The sequence below is a fragment of the Bactrocera dorsalis genome, chromosome 1, assembly GCF_023373825.1.
Source record: "Bactrocera dorsalis isolate Fly_Bdor chromosome 1, ASM2337382v1, whole genome shotgun sequence".
NCBI lineage: Eukaryota > Metazoa > Arthropoda > Insecta > Diptera > Tephritidae > Bactrocera > Bactrocera dorsalis.
The window spans coordinates 285,001-300,698 of record NC_064303.1 but is presented as its reverse complement, the minus strand read 5'-3'; the positions used below and the strand labels follow the sequence as shown (position 1 = coordinate 300,698).

The 15,698-nt window shown below is 38.9% G+C and overlaps 1 protein-coding gene across 17 annotated transcripts in view; it reads right to left on the bottom strand.

Moving 5' to 3' along the window:
• The window catches only part of LOC115066575 (uncharacterized), a 160,358-nt gene that overhangs the window by 92,403 nt on the left and 52,257 nt on the right, over window positions 1-15,698 (bottom strand). For 14 of the 17 annotated variants that reach the window (XM_049446311.1, XM_049446310.1, XM_049446313.1 and 11 more), the window contains one exon: window positions 865-1,944. In XM_049446311.1, the coding sequence (XP_049302268.1) occupies window positions 865-988 (124 nt within the window). In that variant the 5' untranslated portion in view covers window positions 989-1,944. Of the gene's footprint in view, window positions 1-864; window positions 1,945-15,486; window positions 15,640-15,698 lie in introns of all 17 variants that reach the window. The other 3 variants (XM_049446312.1, XM_049446323.1, XM_049446325.1) reach the window with 1 other exon arrangement.

Here is a 15,698-nt window from a genome sequence, read left to right as displayed (position 1 = left end):
CTTCGGGGCGTGCGCGCATAGACTGGATTCGGTAGAGGGCGGACAAACTTATTCGCGCGACGTGTTTCTGTGAGTGGTGCAAGCCGATAATGCAACGTTCGTTATAGGAGATATACGAGATTAAATTCTGTGTGAATCTCGGTAAATCTGCGACAGAGACGTTTGTTATGATCAAGCAGGCTTACCCAGATGTTACTTTAACAAGAAGTGGTGTGTTTCGGTGGCACCAGGGCAGCAGGGTCGCTGATAAAGACCGTGCTAGCAGACCTGCGACTTCGATAAAAAACAAACTTTGTCATCAAAGTCATCGTCCACCATGAACTTGTTCCTCCTCAACGCCAAGTTTTACGTGAAAGTCCTCAAGAGACTCAACCCAAGTGTCAATCGCGTTCGACAAGACATCGCAACCGATTGGAAGTTCCACCACGACAACGCCCGGTCGGCATCCTAACACTTTCGTAGCCGCCGTACAGCCAAGATGTGTCCCCCGACCTTTTTTTGTTTCCTTGCCTAAAACGGCCGATGAAAGGCAAGCATTTTGAAGCGGCAGTGGAGATCCAATCAGCATACACCACGGCTCTCAAAGCTATTTCGGAGAATACCTTCCGTGACGTCTTCAATAATTGGAAATTGTGCTGGTAACGCTGCATCGACGCAGAAGCAGCCTATTTTGATAGTTTTTAAAGAATTGTAACGATTGGCTAAATAAATTTTTATAAATCGACTCAGTCCTACTACTTTCTGAACAAACCCTGTATTAAATAAATAGCCTCTTGAAAAAATACTTAAAAAAAGGCATTTTTTCTGGCGAGCAATTGTAAAAAATATATTGAATGTAAGTAATAACTATATAACTACACGTACCTGGTATAAAGAAAAATATGCCAACAAACAGCAACATCCTGCGCCACGATGAACGTACTGTTGCACGTTTCCTTGCCAACCGAAGAGCTCGAATACACGGTTTATACACTTTACTCACTTCCATTATAAACTATTTACGTTTTTTCTCAAATATTTACACTTTTCGCAAAAAATATACACTCTACGCCGCTAGTCCGCGCTGTGTATCGAGTGATAGGCCAATTTTACGCTTTGTTGCCACAAGCAAATAAGAGCACGCACCGTAATACATTAGCTGTCAATTCCATAAACTATTATACCCGATATCGCACTCCACTAATTCGCATTGGTTTGCTTAGCGCAGTTGCTTCCTTTTCAATTTTCACTTTGGAAACTGAAACAAATATATGTTTGTAGTCCACACACTTTGTTGGGAAGCCACAGGCAGAAAAATTAAAAATGAAGAAAATTGCTTCGAAACTTTTTCTATTACAACGGAGTTGTGACGTGCTGTCACACTGCTTTTAAACTAGTTTTGCACTAGATCCATTGCAACCGCATTTGCTACACTTCCAGATTGCGCTTTTCTTTTCGTTGCTCGCCGCTGCCTACTGACGTCACTAGCTCTTTCACATTTCACTGACTTCAATGTCGTACGCTTTATGTGCCATTTGATTTTATTTTTCTTTTGCTAAAACAACCGTTACTATCGCTTAGATATGTGCTTATTCTATTGACTTTTTGCTGTGAAAAAATTACACTTGACTGCGTTGTATTTATTCTTGCACTCCGCTATGTTGTCGTTGCCGTTTTGCTTTTGCTTTTGCTAAGGTGCATTTCTGGCTTCCTAGAGCCTTTTCAATTTTTCGGTGTTTTCAGTGTGCCAGCAATTCCTTTTAAGTGTTAATCTCGATTTCACGTTTCCTGCCGTTTTCGGCACCGAGAACCGAATTTTTTTCTCCTCGATTAATTCTCTTTGTTAGACTTTGTCGAATTTTTGTAATTCCAAATGCAATTTCGGTGCAGCACCACAACAGATTTGTGTTTATACTGTTTTTTACGTGTTGATATCAAGTGGAAGTCGGGTGAGCGCCTGCAACACTGCAAAGAGAGTACGAATGAAAATAGTAAATCAACTGGAAATGATACACAAATAACTATTTGAGCTTGCATTATGCACCTCTCCTATACAATGATGAAAAAATCAAAGATTTACGCTCGCTGTTGGCTTAAGATGCTAGAATCCGGCAGCTAAAAGCTGCATAAAAAATGCAAACCAAGTCACTCCACTCCAACACTCCTGCCATAAATCAACCGATAACAATTACTGATACTTCGCAGCACATTATATATAGGAGTACATATGAGGACATAGTATATGATATACTCCACAGTATATATAAATGGGTACATATACATACTAATATAAGTCTGTCGCACATTCCCAGCAAAGTACACTCGCAAAAAATAACAAATACGAAATTAGTTTGGTCTTTTTCAGCACTTACAAAAACAAAAACTTTGCCATGCTAATATCCGCTTCCATTAAATTTAACTTCCTGTCTGTATCCAAAGGATCAACAGGATATGCGGGCTATACAAGCGTGTACCGAAACTTGAATTTTAATGGAAACAACGAAAGTATGAGCAAAATCTAATGCTCATAATTTTTTCCAACAGCCCTGCGACTTTTAGTGCTAGCAGAGGCTAACAAAATATAAATATATTTGCATATATGCATGTACGCCTGATAGTAGCGGCATGTGTACATACAAGTATATCTAAGAGTCATGATCCTTATACGTTAGAGTGTATCGAAAGGGTATTTGGCGGATATTCGCGCAGCTTCAGTTACTATTAAATATCGCGAGCAAAGCTGCGGATATGCATGAATGTTTCCAATTGCTTTTTGTAGCTGCACAAATTCCTAAGCACAGAAAGCTTTGAGTAAATGATCCGCTGATGGAAAGCAAATCCAAACGCAGACAAATTCGGCTCTTGGGATATGCAGGGAATGCGATACGCGGGGCTCAGTGGCTGTGAATAACATAAGTAACATGGCACATTTGAAAGTATGACGATATGGCGCGCTATTGGTGAGTTTATGATTGTATTGCACTTCAGTTATTGCAACAACAACGTTGGGCTGTGTTATGCTAAGCGCGTACTTGTCGCCTAAGCGATTTGGCATAAATATTTATACATATATGCAGGCCAAGACGCTTGAAAAGCTGGCCGACAGGGTAATGTTCGAAAGTTCTGCGGAAATGTGCGGGGACTAATGGAATGTTTCAAGACCATACTCTTGTAGGACCCAAAAAGGTGATCTAGTTGTTGATGTCCATAGCATACAATTTATAGAGGGAGCACTTTTCAAGCCTAATCAACGGCAGTGAAAGTGTAACATCCCAGTTCTCCAATCGATGGAATAGATGCTCCATTGTCTCATTATGAAGAAGATCGAAAAGCAATCACTCGCCTGAAAAACAACAAGGCGGCAGGGGCCGATGTGTTACCGGCCGAGCTATTCAAATACTGTGGCGAAGAACTGACAAGATGCATGCTCGACGATTGGTACCTACATAAGTGTGCTCTCCTCAATCTACAAAAATGGGACCCTCCAATCTGTGCCAATTACCGTGGGTAAAGCTTGATTAATATCGCATATAAAATCATACCAGCGTAGTGTGTGAAAGATTGAAGCTCACCACCGACAACCTGATTTGACCTTATCAGTATGACTTTAGACCTAGAAAATCTACTAACGATCAAATATTTACCTGGTGGCAAATCTTGAAAAAGGCTGGTGAAAATAAGATCGACACACCCCACCTTTTCGTCGAATGTAAAACTTTGGACTGAGAAGATAATTGAAAAGTAAAGCCTTCCTTCGACGAACTAAAACCAAACTCTACTAATGTCTAATCATTGCCGTCCTGCTACAAAGTGCGGCATGGACGTTGAAAGCATATGATGAGATGGCATTAGAAGTGTTCGAGAGGAAGGTTTTTCGGAAGATTTATAATTCTTTTCGTATTTGCAACGGCGAATGTCTCAATCGATGGAAAGATGAGATATACGGCGATATTTACATAGTTCATCAGGAAACAGCGGTTGAGAACACCTCAGCTTTAAAATTATTGGATTCAGTACCGCCGCTGGAAGCAGATGAAGAGGAAAACCTCCACTCCGTTGGAGAGATCAGGTGGAGAAGGACTTGGCTGCACATGGTATCTCGAATTTCCGCCAAATGGCGAAGAGAGAAACAACTGGCGCGATTTTTTTAACTTGGCTATAATCGCGTAGGCGGTGTGTACGCCTGTGAAAAAGAAGAAAAGGTCGCATTTAGACCGCAACCATAGATATATTGTTAGATCAAAATATATACCTATAAGTTTACTGTACTCAGTGTGACTTGCTGTATATACGAAGAGAGTTGATTTATTTTTTAAAGAATTTACATTCATACAAATACTATATAGCATCTCGTCGCAAAAATCATGCATTGCAATAATTTGTCTACTGAAATAGAAGGCAGTCAAATAATTGGACAGATAAAAAATTTAAGATTATTGTGCAAATTCACTGAAGCAGGGCAATAAAAATCTCGTTTAGGCTACCAAGCATGAAATGGTTAGCATACACAGATGCATGCAGCTACACATGCAACGCTGTCGGATATTTCTCGAGTGCAACAGCCATTTGTCCACCTGAATGGATTTTTATGTGAATTGAATTGCAACACATTCGCTTTTATTTCACTGTGTTCAACGACTGGAGTGAGTGAGATAACTACACTATAATGCCGCACGATGTGTTCACATATAAAAAAACAGCACGCGCACTTGCAAGAGCAAAAGCTAAAGCAGCGATGAATTGCTCGTTAGAGTACCATATGCCTTCTCTAACAAAGATAGACAAACAAAACCGAATAAATTTTTCTTCTGTTAAAAATCTATGTCGCAAAAGATACAAACTTACTATTTTGCTCCTTTCACATTACCGATTTTACCTTGCAGTTTCAATGCAACAATTTGAAATTTACAACCTTTACCTAGAATAAAGCTGGATGAAAAGTAAATACTTAGAAACCTAAAGTATCTAAGCCAGTCAGTGCGTCAATAGTGGTCTAAATTTCTATGAGATATTGTCTTAGCAGAGTTTTGAAATTAATAATTCTTACTGGGACATTTCATAATGGTCCAAGATACACTAAACATCGTGAAGGAAAAACGAGAAATCAAAGCGAGAATTGCTTGCAATTTCATCTTGTATTATTTTCAGCCCACTAATGGGCAAAAAGGTACTAATATACATCTTTTGAAATCTATCACCTCTTTGCCAACTTATACTTATTCCCACTGAGAATGCGAGAAATAACCAAAATAATATGTCGCAAAAAGAGACAAATCACTTTCAGTGCCAACGAATTTATTCACTGCCATTCTGCCTTTCAAGTGCAATTAATCAAAAAGCATTTAAAACTCAAAATCAAAATCAAAACCATTTAGCAAACAGGTCTCCGCTATCGTACTTATAGGAAACGGCAATTGACATAATGCCAGAAAGTCAGGCAAGTAAGCAGGTGCGAGCGGAGAGGCAACCAATGGAATGTCGATATGTTCGCAGCACATTACTCCGGGGATGAAGCGTCGGTTGATTTGTAAGCAAGAACAAAAGGATGTAGAGTGCAAAAACAAATTGGAGCCAATTGACAATGCCGCCTTGAAAGAGTACTATAAAAAGCGAATCGAATGAAGGCAATGTATAGCCAGCAGCAACACGAAGAAAGCAAGAACAATGGCAGAATCTAACTCAACTGACAATGGGCTGGCTAATGCAGCTGTCAAGTGCTGCCGCTCTGTTGCCGGAGTGTTAATGATGAAAATGACAATGGTGGTAAGCTTCAACTGGTGCTTTGTAGTAATTGTAGTGTAGACATAGCATGGAAATGTGTTGACGGCCGTGATTCAGAGCAATATTGAAGCTGCTCAAATCGAGCTATGGATTTTACAAATGATAATCATATCATTGGCGACGGCGACGACGACGGCGACGCCGAAGAATTGACATTGCCCCCATACTCAACTCAGTGATGCCCTTGTTGATTACTACAGGTAGCATATTGATGACGTTCTCGCAACTTACATTAGAGTCATTGCAGAGCACGTGCTGAGGAAAGGATATAGCGTGCAAACCTATTTATTTGAATTGTTCTGACAATGCCAATGTTAAGTTTAAAGTTCATACTTCAGAAGATATATTATTATTAATGACTTGCTAACCCTTCTCAAATTTTAAATCAGGCATATTAAGTATTTTGTCTAAGCCACAAGTATGCCACGTATCATTTATTTTAACCAAACAGAAACCAAAGACATTTCCTTGAAATGTAATAAGTACTGTTCGAAAGGAGTTGATGGAAAATATAAGTTTTTGTTAAACTCGATTGTAAGCTATAGCTCCATAATATGTTTCACTTCATAAGCAAATAAAGCCGCCAGTCTGCTTCGTTCCTTCTTTTGCATAATCACAACTCAAAGTTCAGCAGTTCATTTAGCAGCCCAAATAGATACGCAAAAGCGCCACAATAACAATCAATTTCCAGCTTCTGTGCCATCTTACTCCTAAACATGAAGAACTTTGCAAATGTAAATCTACTTGAATTTATTTCATTTCCAAAGATTTATCCTTAAGCGCAAAATAAGATTTCATAATTTCACCAAAGGAAATCAAGAGTTATTGTCAGTCCGCCGGCTAGTCAACAATTCAGTCAGTCATGCAGACAATCCTCTGACGTATGCAAATCAGTACCGAAATGTAACAAAACAGCTGTGTGAGATGGCGCAGTAGAGAATATAAATATAGAAAGCGATGTAAAGTCAAACAGTGCCAAGCAGCTGAAGACTTTGCGCCCGCAGCATTGAAGCTGAGTTTGTCAGCAGCGCTGTTCATAGCTATTTCTCTTGCCCACCGCCATTGAACCTACGCAAACATTGTGACTTTACTGTGACACTGTGCCTCATAAGAAAGTGCAAGGCGCCAAGGCGTTTGTTCTCGGCTTCTCACGCTTTCGCTGCAACCCAGACCTTGTCATTCCCTGTGCCCACACTGCAGCCTAGATTCGCTTATTTTAAGATTTCTTACCTGCTGCTTAGCTTTTATGAGGGCTGGCTGCGCTGCACTTACGTGCTATTTATGCGCACTCCTTGGCAGCCTTGTCCTTGCACTTGCACAATGCAAAGCACCGCTGGTTGTGCGGTGGGAACTTGCAAGGAGGGCCAGGTCAGCATTTGCCACAGAAAACTGTCATTTTGGCCGAATGTTTCATTTATTTAAGTCTCATTGTTTGGCTGTTACTAATGCCACTCCCCGTTCAAGTGCGCTTCGGGTGCTCGTCGTGCTGTTTTTCCTACTATTTTGCCCATATTATGCTCACTTTTCACTTTTTGCAATTTCGCTATGTTCCCTGAATTTCTGCTTCTTATGCTGCGGTGACAGCAATGTTATTTAACTGCAGTCCGTGTTGCATTCATTTTCAGCGGGGGCCTTCTTGCTGCTATCTTTATCTTTACCCGCATATTTTCTCAACTCCTTGGGCTCTTGCAGGACATCTTTTGTACTTGTTTGCTATTTGACGCTTGTTTACTTATTTCCTGTTGCAATTTTAATGTTGTTGTTACGTTGACTGCTGAAGCAACAAGAGCAAAAACAAGGCTGTAGCCGAGTTTATTGCTTTTGGCGCTGCTGTTCTTGAGTTGGTTTTTGCTGCTGTTGTTGCTGCTGCCCAAACAGCTGTTGTTTATTACGTAACCATTGGAGCAAATGACAAACAAAACATGCATAATGTCTGCAGTCAATTTCACTTGTCCTTTACAGGAGAGCTTACACTTTTTGTTGTATTATTACGATGAAATTTAAAGACCTTAAACTATGAAAGAGAAAACTCGGCACAATGCTATAAAGAGTTGCTTTCATTTTGGTGAATTTAATTACAGAAATTTTGTATCGCCATCTTAATTACTATAATGCTTAATTCTTATATTTAAGGTTACTCTTTATCCACCACTAGAAATAATTACCGAAAAATAGCTCCAGCAATGGAAACAAATGATCAATGAAACAATAAAATAATTTATTAAGTGAAGAGCAAAACAAAAAATCGAAACAAAACAAATAAGAGATACTGTGCAATAAAAGAACTACTCTCTAAAACCACACAAGCTTCAAAAAAATTAAATGAGCAAACCTCGACGCCAGTAAACGAAGCAAAAAACCAAAAGGAAGCAACTGCAGCACTTTCCTTCACCAACTTGACGTTGCTGAATGGAGTTGTGTAATTCTTATATGTGTTTGGCATTCCCTTCAAGTTCGTTAAGTTTTCGGTTTCTAAACTACTTCTAGTGTTATTACATCGTACTACGGAGCTATTAGGCAGATATACTTATATACAGTTTGTACTTTGCTTATCTTTAACTTTCTTTCGACGAACTTCGCTTACGAATGCAAACAACTGCAATCGATGGGCCAGAAAGCCAAATCGATGAGGGAGAAAAATGCTAAGTTAAGAAACCTAGAGTAGAGTAGAGTGGAGCAGAAATAAGTAGCCCAACGGAAATAAGGCAAATTGTTTAAAACTGAGTTATAACTTTGAAGGGCGACTCGTTAAATTGATGCGCTGAGGCATGAAATGGAGTACTCGACTACAAGAGTTTGAGATCAGTGTAAGAGCGCAGAAAGATAATATAAAAAAAGTAATAAGGGAGAAAAACAAAATAATTTATTCCTAGAAGACGTCAGCGCGGAACACAGCAGTTCTTCCAAACAAATATTTATTGTATAAAAAGGCAGTTCGCTTATTTATTTATTCGTAATTGAATTACGATTTCAATGAAATGCAGGGGTTTATCATACATTTTAATTAAGAACGATATTACATCAATATAAGTTTAAATTGAAAGAAGAGAGGCAGATTTTTTATATTTAAATGAACATCAAGCATCTCATACAATGTGTTCTCTGCGACAGAATTGTCGTGGCGGGGTGGGGCAGTGCAAGTGCAAAGATCAATAGTGGCATACCGTAAGGTGGAGTATCTCCTATACTCTGAATTACCACTAAGACCGATTGAAAGAACTCGATGGACGAGATTTGAAAAAGTGAAGTACTTGGATCTCTTCCATTGTTGTTGTAAAGGAAATATTGAAAAGCTGTGGGATCTCTCACCAAAAGTAATGCTTTGGCTTTGCAAAACTGTAACTGTCTGGTGGAGGACAAGGCCCCACTCGCTAAACAGCTTAAACGCGGCCAATCCGGCTCTCATTGGCAACAGTGCTGCACAACGTACATCAACAAGGATGGCACTTAGTCCCATTCTGCATATTGCATCCGTTACTAACAAACTCCGGGAAACTGGTCACATTATGGGACCCTCCAAAATCCTTTATCACCTAGTATGCATTCCTAATAAATAGGACCACTGCTCTGTAAAACCTACTCCTAGACATACCATATGTGGGTTGAGTGGAAACGCAGAAGAAGAGGCGTAGTGAGCTTTTTCACGCATGGATCGAAGCTGAAGAAGAAGATTTCAGGGAGAGTCTTCTGTCGGCAGGTCTAAGTTAACTATTTTTATTTTAGATTTTAGATTTCCAAGATCTTCCAAGCAAAAGTGATAGCCATCAAGGTAACAGCAAATGTATCTCTCCGAATGCGAATTCTTCTAGGGAGAGCTGCTTTCCAAATCTGGAACTCGCTGACAGAGAGTTCGAAGCTAGTATAAAATACATCAACATCAACCTACTGCTTTATTGAACTTGTCCTGGTGAAAATATACACTCATACCTAAATTCCATTAGAATAGTAACGAACAGGGAGGGAGGGGGTCTGCAATCCGTCGCCCGACCTCAGCAAGCTCTGATCAGCAGCCAGCACTTGGGGTTGCGAAAGCCTTCTGGCCTAGAGTGGAACATAAAAGATCTGTTAAACTACTAGCTCTTGCTGTCATTTTGCCGGAATGATAGGCGTCTTTACTGGACACTTTCCCATCGGCAGTCATGCGGTGAGGCTGCAGATTTTGAAGGAGGCAACTTGTCAAAGTTGCAATGGGGAAGATAAGGTAGAAATAGATTTTAAGGGAGTTTATAATTGTCCTTGGTCTAACGAATAATCACCTACCTACTCAGCTAACCCAGCCTTAATAATTATTTGGATGTACGTACTCGTACCATGACGAAGTATCTTGCAGCCCCTAACTGTAGCAAAACATGGTATTAAAGAATACCATTTACATATTTAATATACCTCGAATTCCTTCTAGCAATTACTAAAATTCACCCAAAGTGGTCTTAAAGAAGCATTAACTGGATTACATACGGATATATCTACTATTTAAGAATCAAAACATGGCTGCTGCTAATTTGGCTAAAATAATTTTTGTAAATCCAAAGGATTCTGGCTTCATTTCCAGACATTCCCCACCAACATGTGCATAATACTCGTAGTAGTGATATATGCACACTTTTTCAAGGTTTTTGCACTTTCGAATTTGTTCCCCACTTTTTGCCACGTTACACTTTGTTTCTTTCTGTTTTAACTACATGACAGCAATACTGATTTTTCTGGTCTGCTACCAACACATTTTGCATTTTTCCAAAGTTTTCGGTAACCTCAACCATCGTTGGGTTCTTAATATTTTCTGTTTGCATTTCGGCAACGTTTGCAAAAATGTTGTTTTTTTTGTAACTTGTGTTCAACGATTTTCAAGTTAATTCAACATCAAAGAAAATTTCGAGGTAAGTAAAAATCAAAAAAGTAGAATTACTTGCTTAACAGGTAGCAGTAATGAAGCAAAAGTTAACCGTAGAAAATTTATCCTCAAATTACAGACTACTGACAACAACACAGTATGTTTTCAATGCTCGCTGGATACATAAAGTGAATGTAAAAAAGTGGGTAAATAGATTTCTGTTAGGTTTAGACCTTTTGCTTTGTGCTTTTACCTGCTGTGCATACCTATTAAGTTCGGCCAAATTCAGGGCAAAATTCAACGCCAAAGGAAAATTTCAGATACCTCAGAAATATACTTTGATACACAACACGAAGTTACCGCGCATCTGGTCTCAAAGTGTGCACATCTAAAGAAATTGTGTTTAAGGCCTGCACACGCAAGCTAAAAGAATTTTCTTAAGCCCCATAAAACTCTGCATAACATATTTTGATCCCCTCACATTTAAAATTTCTCGTCCAAATTGTATCCCTTTTTAGAACTTACATTACATACTTGTAGAATTCTTATCCCATTCTCTACATATCTGCCTTCTACTCTACTTTCCACCCATTCCCCGTCAATTATAAAATCGCATTCAGGTCACATCATTTAATTTGCGAAATTGCATTAAGTCGCTTCCAGCGGGTGCTTACATCACGCACATTCTCTGCTGGCTACACTCGTTGGTGTATATGGGCATGTGTGAGTTTATAGCCAAGCACACCTGCCTACCAACGAACAAGTAGTAGAGCACGGACAATTCGGCGAACTGAAATATTTTATTGCAAGTCGTTGAGTTACTGTACAGTTGAAGTTGACAGTGGAGCAAAAATACTAGAGTTTAAAAAAGACTTCCATAAAAAGACGGTTTCGTTATTCATTAGGAATATATACACATTTGTTAAGAAAGGCTCTCTTCAGAGTAAAGCAGGGCAGAAAGACCACATTTTTGACAAGGTCAAGGTTAACTTACTTCCATAAGATATCTTGAAATCATTTTTGTACCGATTTAGTTTATGTTTGGTGTAGAATAGAGGACAATTTAGCAAGAAGATAACATTAGACTGCCACTTGATTGTATAGCAAAGTGATCAACAAACCTTTCGCAGCGATTAAAGTGAAAAGCCGAAAACCAAAGGAAGCTTCTAACAGACCAATGAACAAACAACAGCTTAACAAACTAAGTAAGGTAAGCATCTGAATGCATAAACTGCAGCAGCAGCAGCAACAGCAGCGGCAGCAAAATATAGCAGACTCGTCAAAAGATTCTAAGCCACACAGGACCCACATACATGCTCAAAAACGAAAACTTGGTAAGTGAGCAGGCCAATCAACCGAACTTTGGCCCACATTCTCCATTCTCATGCATTTGCTGTCCATAAAGGGCACAAGTTTTAAATGTTGCCTCTCGAAAACTTTGCTTTCGCCGCAAAACCTACCAATTTTCTGTTGAATTTGAAAAGCGTAAAGCACATTATACACAGCAACTAGTTTTGAGGTAGAGGGGAAGCACCACAAGTGGGCGCTAGGCAGATGAAGAGGCCTTGGCAACTTTGTTTTCGTTTTTGTTTGCCAGTGAAGTGCATTAGCAATGTAGTTGGCTTAAAGCGGCAAAAAATATTAGATATATCTGGCACATGTTGAAGCTTAAAAAAGTGCTCTACATAAATATCAAGTGGGGAGCACGAAGCGAAGGGTGATTTGATAGGTCGACGGGTGCGACTTTCTAATTTCTTAAACCAGTATGCAAAATTGAATATTGCATTCGTCAACAGTGAACTGGTCGAAGAAAGAAATTTAGGCAAGTTCATACGTTTTGAAGAAAGTAGTATATGAGTATGAGCGCAAATAATGAAAAAATTCGCTATATTTTTAAATTGTTGTATAAAGAAAGGAAGAATGCCACCAATGAAATTTATGTGACACGATGACGAATCAGTTTGTGTAGCACAATAATGGTTCGCTCGCTTCCGTTCTGGAAATTTCGATGTGAAAGATGATTAACAAAAAGGGCTCCGTCTGCATCAGGACAACGCTAGACCACATACATCTTTGATGACTAGACAAAAACTGAGAGAGCTTGACAGGAAAGTTTTGATGCATCCACCATATAGCCCTGACCTTGCATCATCGGACTACCATTTGTTTCGGTCAATGCAGTACTCCCTTAATGGAGTAAAGTTGGCTTCAAGAGAAGTCTGTGTAAGTTACTTGTCGCAGTTTTTCACCGAAGGAAAAGAAGAAGAAGAAGTTTTTCACAGAGAAACCATAAAAGTTTTACACTGATGCAATAATGTCTCTAGTCGAAAAATGGCAAAAACTGGTCGACTAAAAAGGTAGATATTTGGTTGATTAAAGTTCATTACAAATATAAAAAAATATGTTGGAGTTTGATTAGAGATACGAAAATACTTTTTCGACTACCCTATATAAGCTGGTTGGAAGAAGGCGAAATATAGTCATTCTATTAGTTCCTTCTTATTTGTCCCAGTATCAGTTGAAGGCTTAAGTACCTCAGGAAAAAGATCTTTGATAGGTTCGATTTAATATCCAATTACAAGATTTCTTAGCTGACTTCACAAAAGACTCTTGGGTATCAGCCATAGCACCTAACTTATACAATATTTACTAAAATAATTTTCTGAACTGAAAGTTGGCACACCAGCACCAGTGCTAACTCTCCATTTACTAAATAACTTTTTTGTATAATTTATATATAACTTGTCAAGTTGCTGTGGCTAAAATACAATATTGTGACGGACTTTCAAATAGGAATGTACACGTTGTGACATATTTTTTGCAAGTTAATAAAACAAATTTTGTCCTCGATTTAAAATAAAAGTTTTTTAAAAGAAAGGGAGGATGATTTCGCTTTTTCACTTAAGCAAAAAATAAAGCAATAGCGCATGAGGGTGGCATAAACTTATCAACAACTTTTACAAAACTGCGCAATCTGGACAAAAAGCTCGGTTTTATGCCGACAAAAAATGCAACGATTGTCATTTTGGCAGACTGCGGCATTGAGGAGCCAAAATTAAATTTCAGCTGACAAGCCAAATATTGATGACTTGCAGCATGTACACGCACACACACACATACACAGTGGTATTCACGCACACAAAGGCGCATTTTCACTTAGTAAGTACGTAGTGACAACAGGTTAATTGCGACAACAGCTGGGCTAAAGGTACTTGCCACACCACACCACTCCATCAATCTATGGTATACATAAAGCTTTTTGCATTTCTTTGTTGTTTGCTTCTTTCTGTTATGAATAAATTTTGTAATTTGCAGCAGCTGATGCTGTACGTACTCAAAGTTGACGCTGACGTAACGCGTTTATGAGACTTCAATGCAAAGACAAACTTTGGCGCGTTGGCTTCTTTTTGTTTCATAAACAGAGCTTATAACAGCGCTCTCTAAACAAGCGCCAATAAAGGCAGCGAAGGCAACAATAGCACTGCAGACACTACTTCAGTAGAAAGTTAACGTTGAATTTTAGGCGAAAGTTGCGCCGAAGGTGCAAGGTAGTCGAAAACTTAAACCAGCAAGTTTCTGTGATTTAATGAAGCACCTGAATGCGGCCAAAGCAATGGTGTAAAGTTTGAAAGTCTTAATTAGAATAGCATGACTTACCAAGTTATTGGGCTAAATTAAACTACATATGCTACACTGGAAGCATAAACTACACGGATGTACATACATATGTGAGTGTGAAGAAATTGCATAATTACGCTGAGCACAGCAAGAATAACTTTATCAGCAATAAACATGTATATTAAATCATGATCTGATAATTATAATAAGACTACAAAGTAACATTGAGTGCGAAATGATGACCATTCGCAAGCCATTAATAACTCTCTTTAGGTAACTAAAATGAATATACAGATCGAAAACTCTATAAAATCATTTAAAATTTCAACCCATTTCAATAACGTGTAGTCTTTAGTTCCTTAAAATTAAGTTATTTATTGCAATTTAGTTAGTTTAACAACGCATAAACCTGCTGCAGTTACCAAGAGACAGATTATTCCGTCATAAACTCGTTCCATTTTCAAGAATACAAAAATAAACGCCAATCCAAATGTCGTATTCTGCCTCTTCATTATAATATGAAGTTTAAGCGGATAATCTTGTGCAAATCCTCATATCCGCAAATTATTTTCGTTCCTCTTAATCCACTTTAATAGCACTCAAATCACATTTACGTGCAGCAATAATAGTCATCTTCGCACTGTAATTTGCGACGCGACAGCAGTAAGGAGAGCTGACTACAAATAATTCACAAGTGTTTTGTGTACACCTACTAGCACGCACACACACACATATACACAAACTACAAGAGAAAACAAACGTGCCAAAGAAAGCATTCAGCGGTACAACCTCGACCCATATAAAGACTCCACATGCAGTTGCGCACACGCACACACACACAGTGCATGAATACATGAGAGCATATGTATACTTTCATGGCGATCATTGTGTCTTAATTACACATGTCAGTTGCCATAATCACCATTTGCCTACCATTATCTAGTCTTTTTTCTAGATGCAAACATGTATTTCTACTTTTTATGTTACGTATACGTCGTGTATACCCATGCATACTAGGTCTTTAGTCTTGACGTGCTAATATTCATTTGCTGCAGCCGACGTAAAGGCAAAAATTTATTGAAAAAGAGAAGCGAGCAGGCTGTCTAGCAGTCAAGAGGCGTTAAAGGTATGTAATTGTGGGCGTTGGAGTGGCGGGCGTCAAAAGCGGGCAGATGCCACACCGGCCTCGTGTGCGATGTGTAAGAGTTGTACAAATAATAAGCTTTTATGTATTATGGAATTGTTTGTTTGTATTTTTGATGGCTTCAGCTACTTACGCTTTCATATGTCTTTAATGCTCATGTGTACTCTTTAACGCGTTTCTCAGCTGAGATATTTTTACAGATAACAATGCATTAGCAGAGGACTCACACAAAATGACTTCCTTCCTTAGCAACTTAGCAAGCACAACTACAACAACTCCGCTTACTCTACGAAGAAAAAGAAGAAACAGGCGTTAAATGCCGCTATAAAAGCGAAAGCTTAGTTG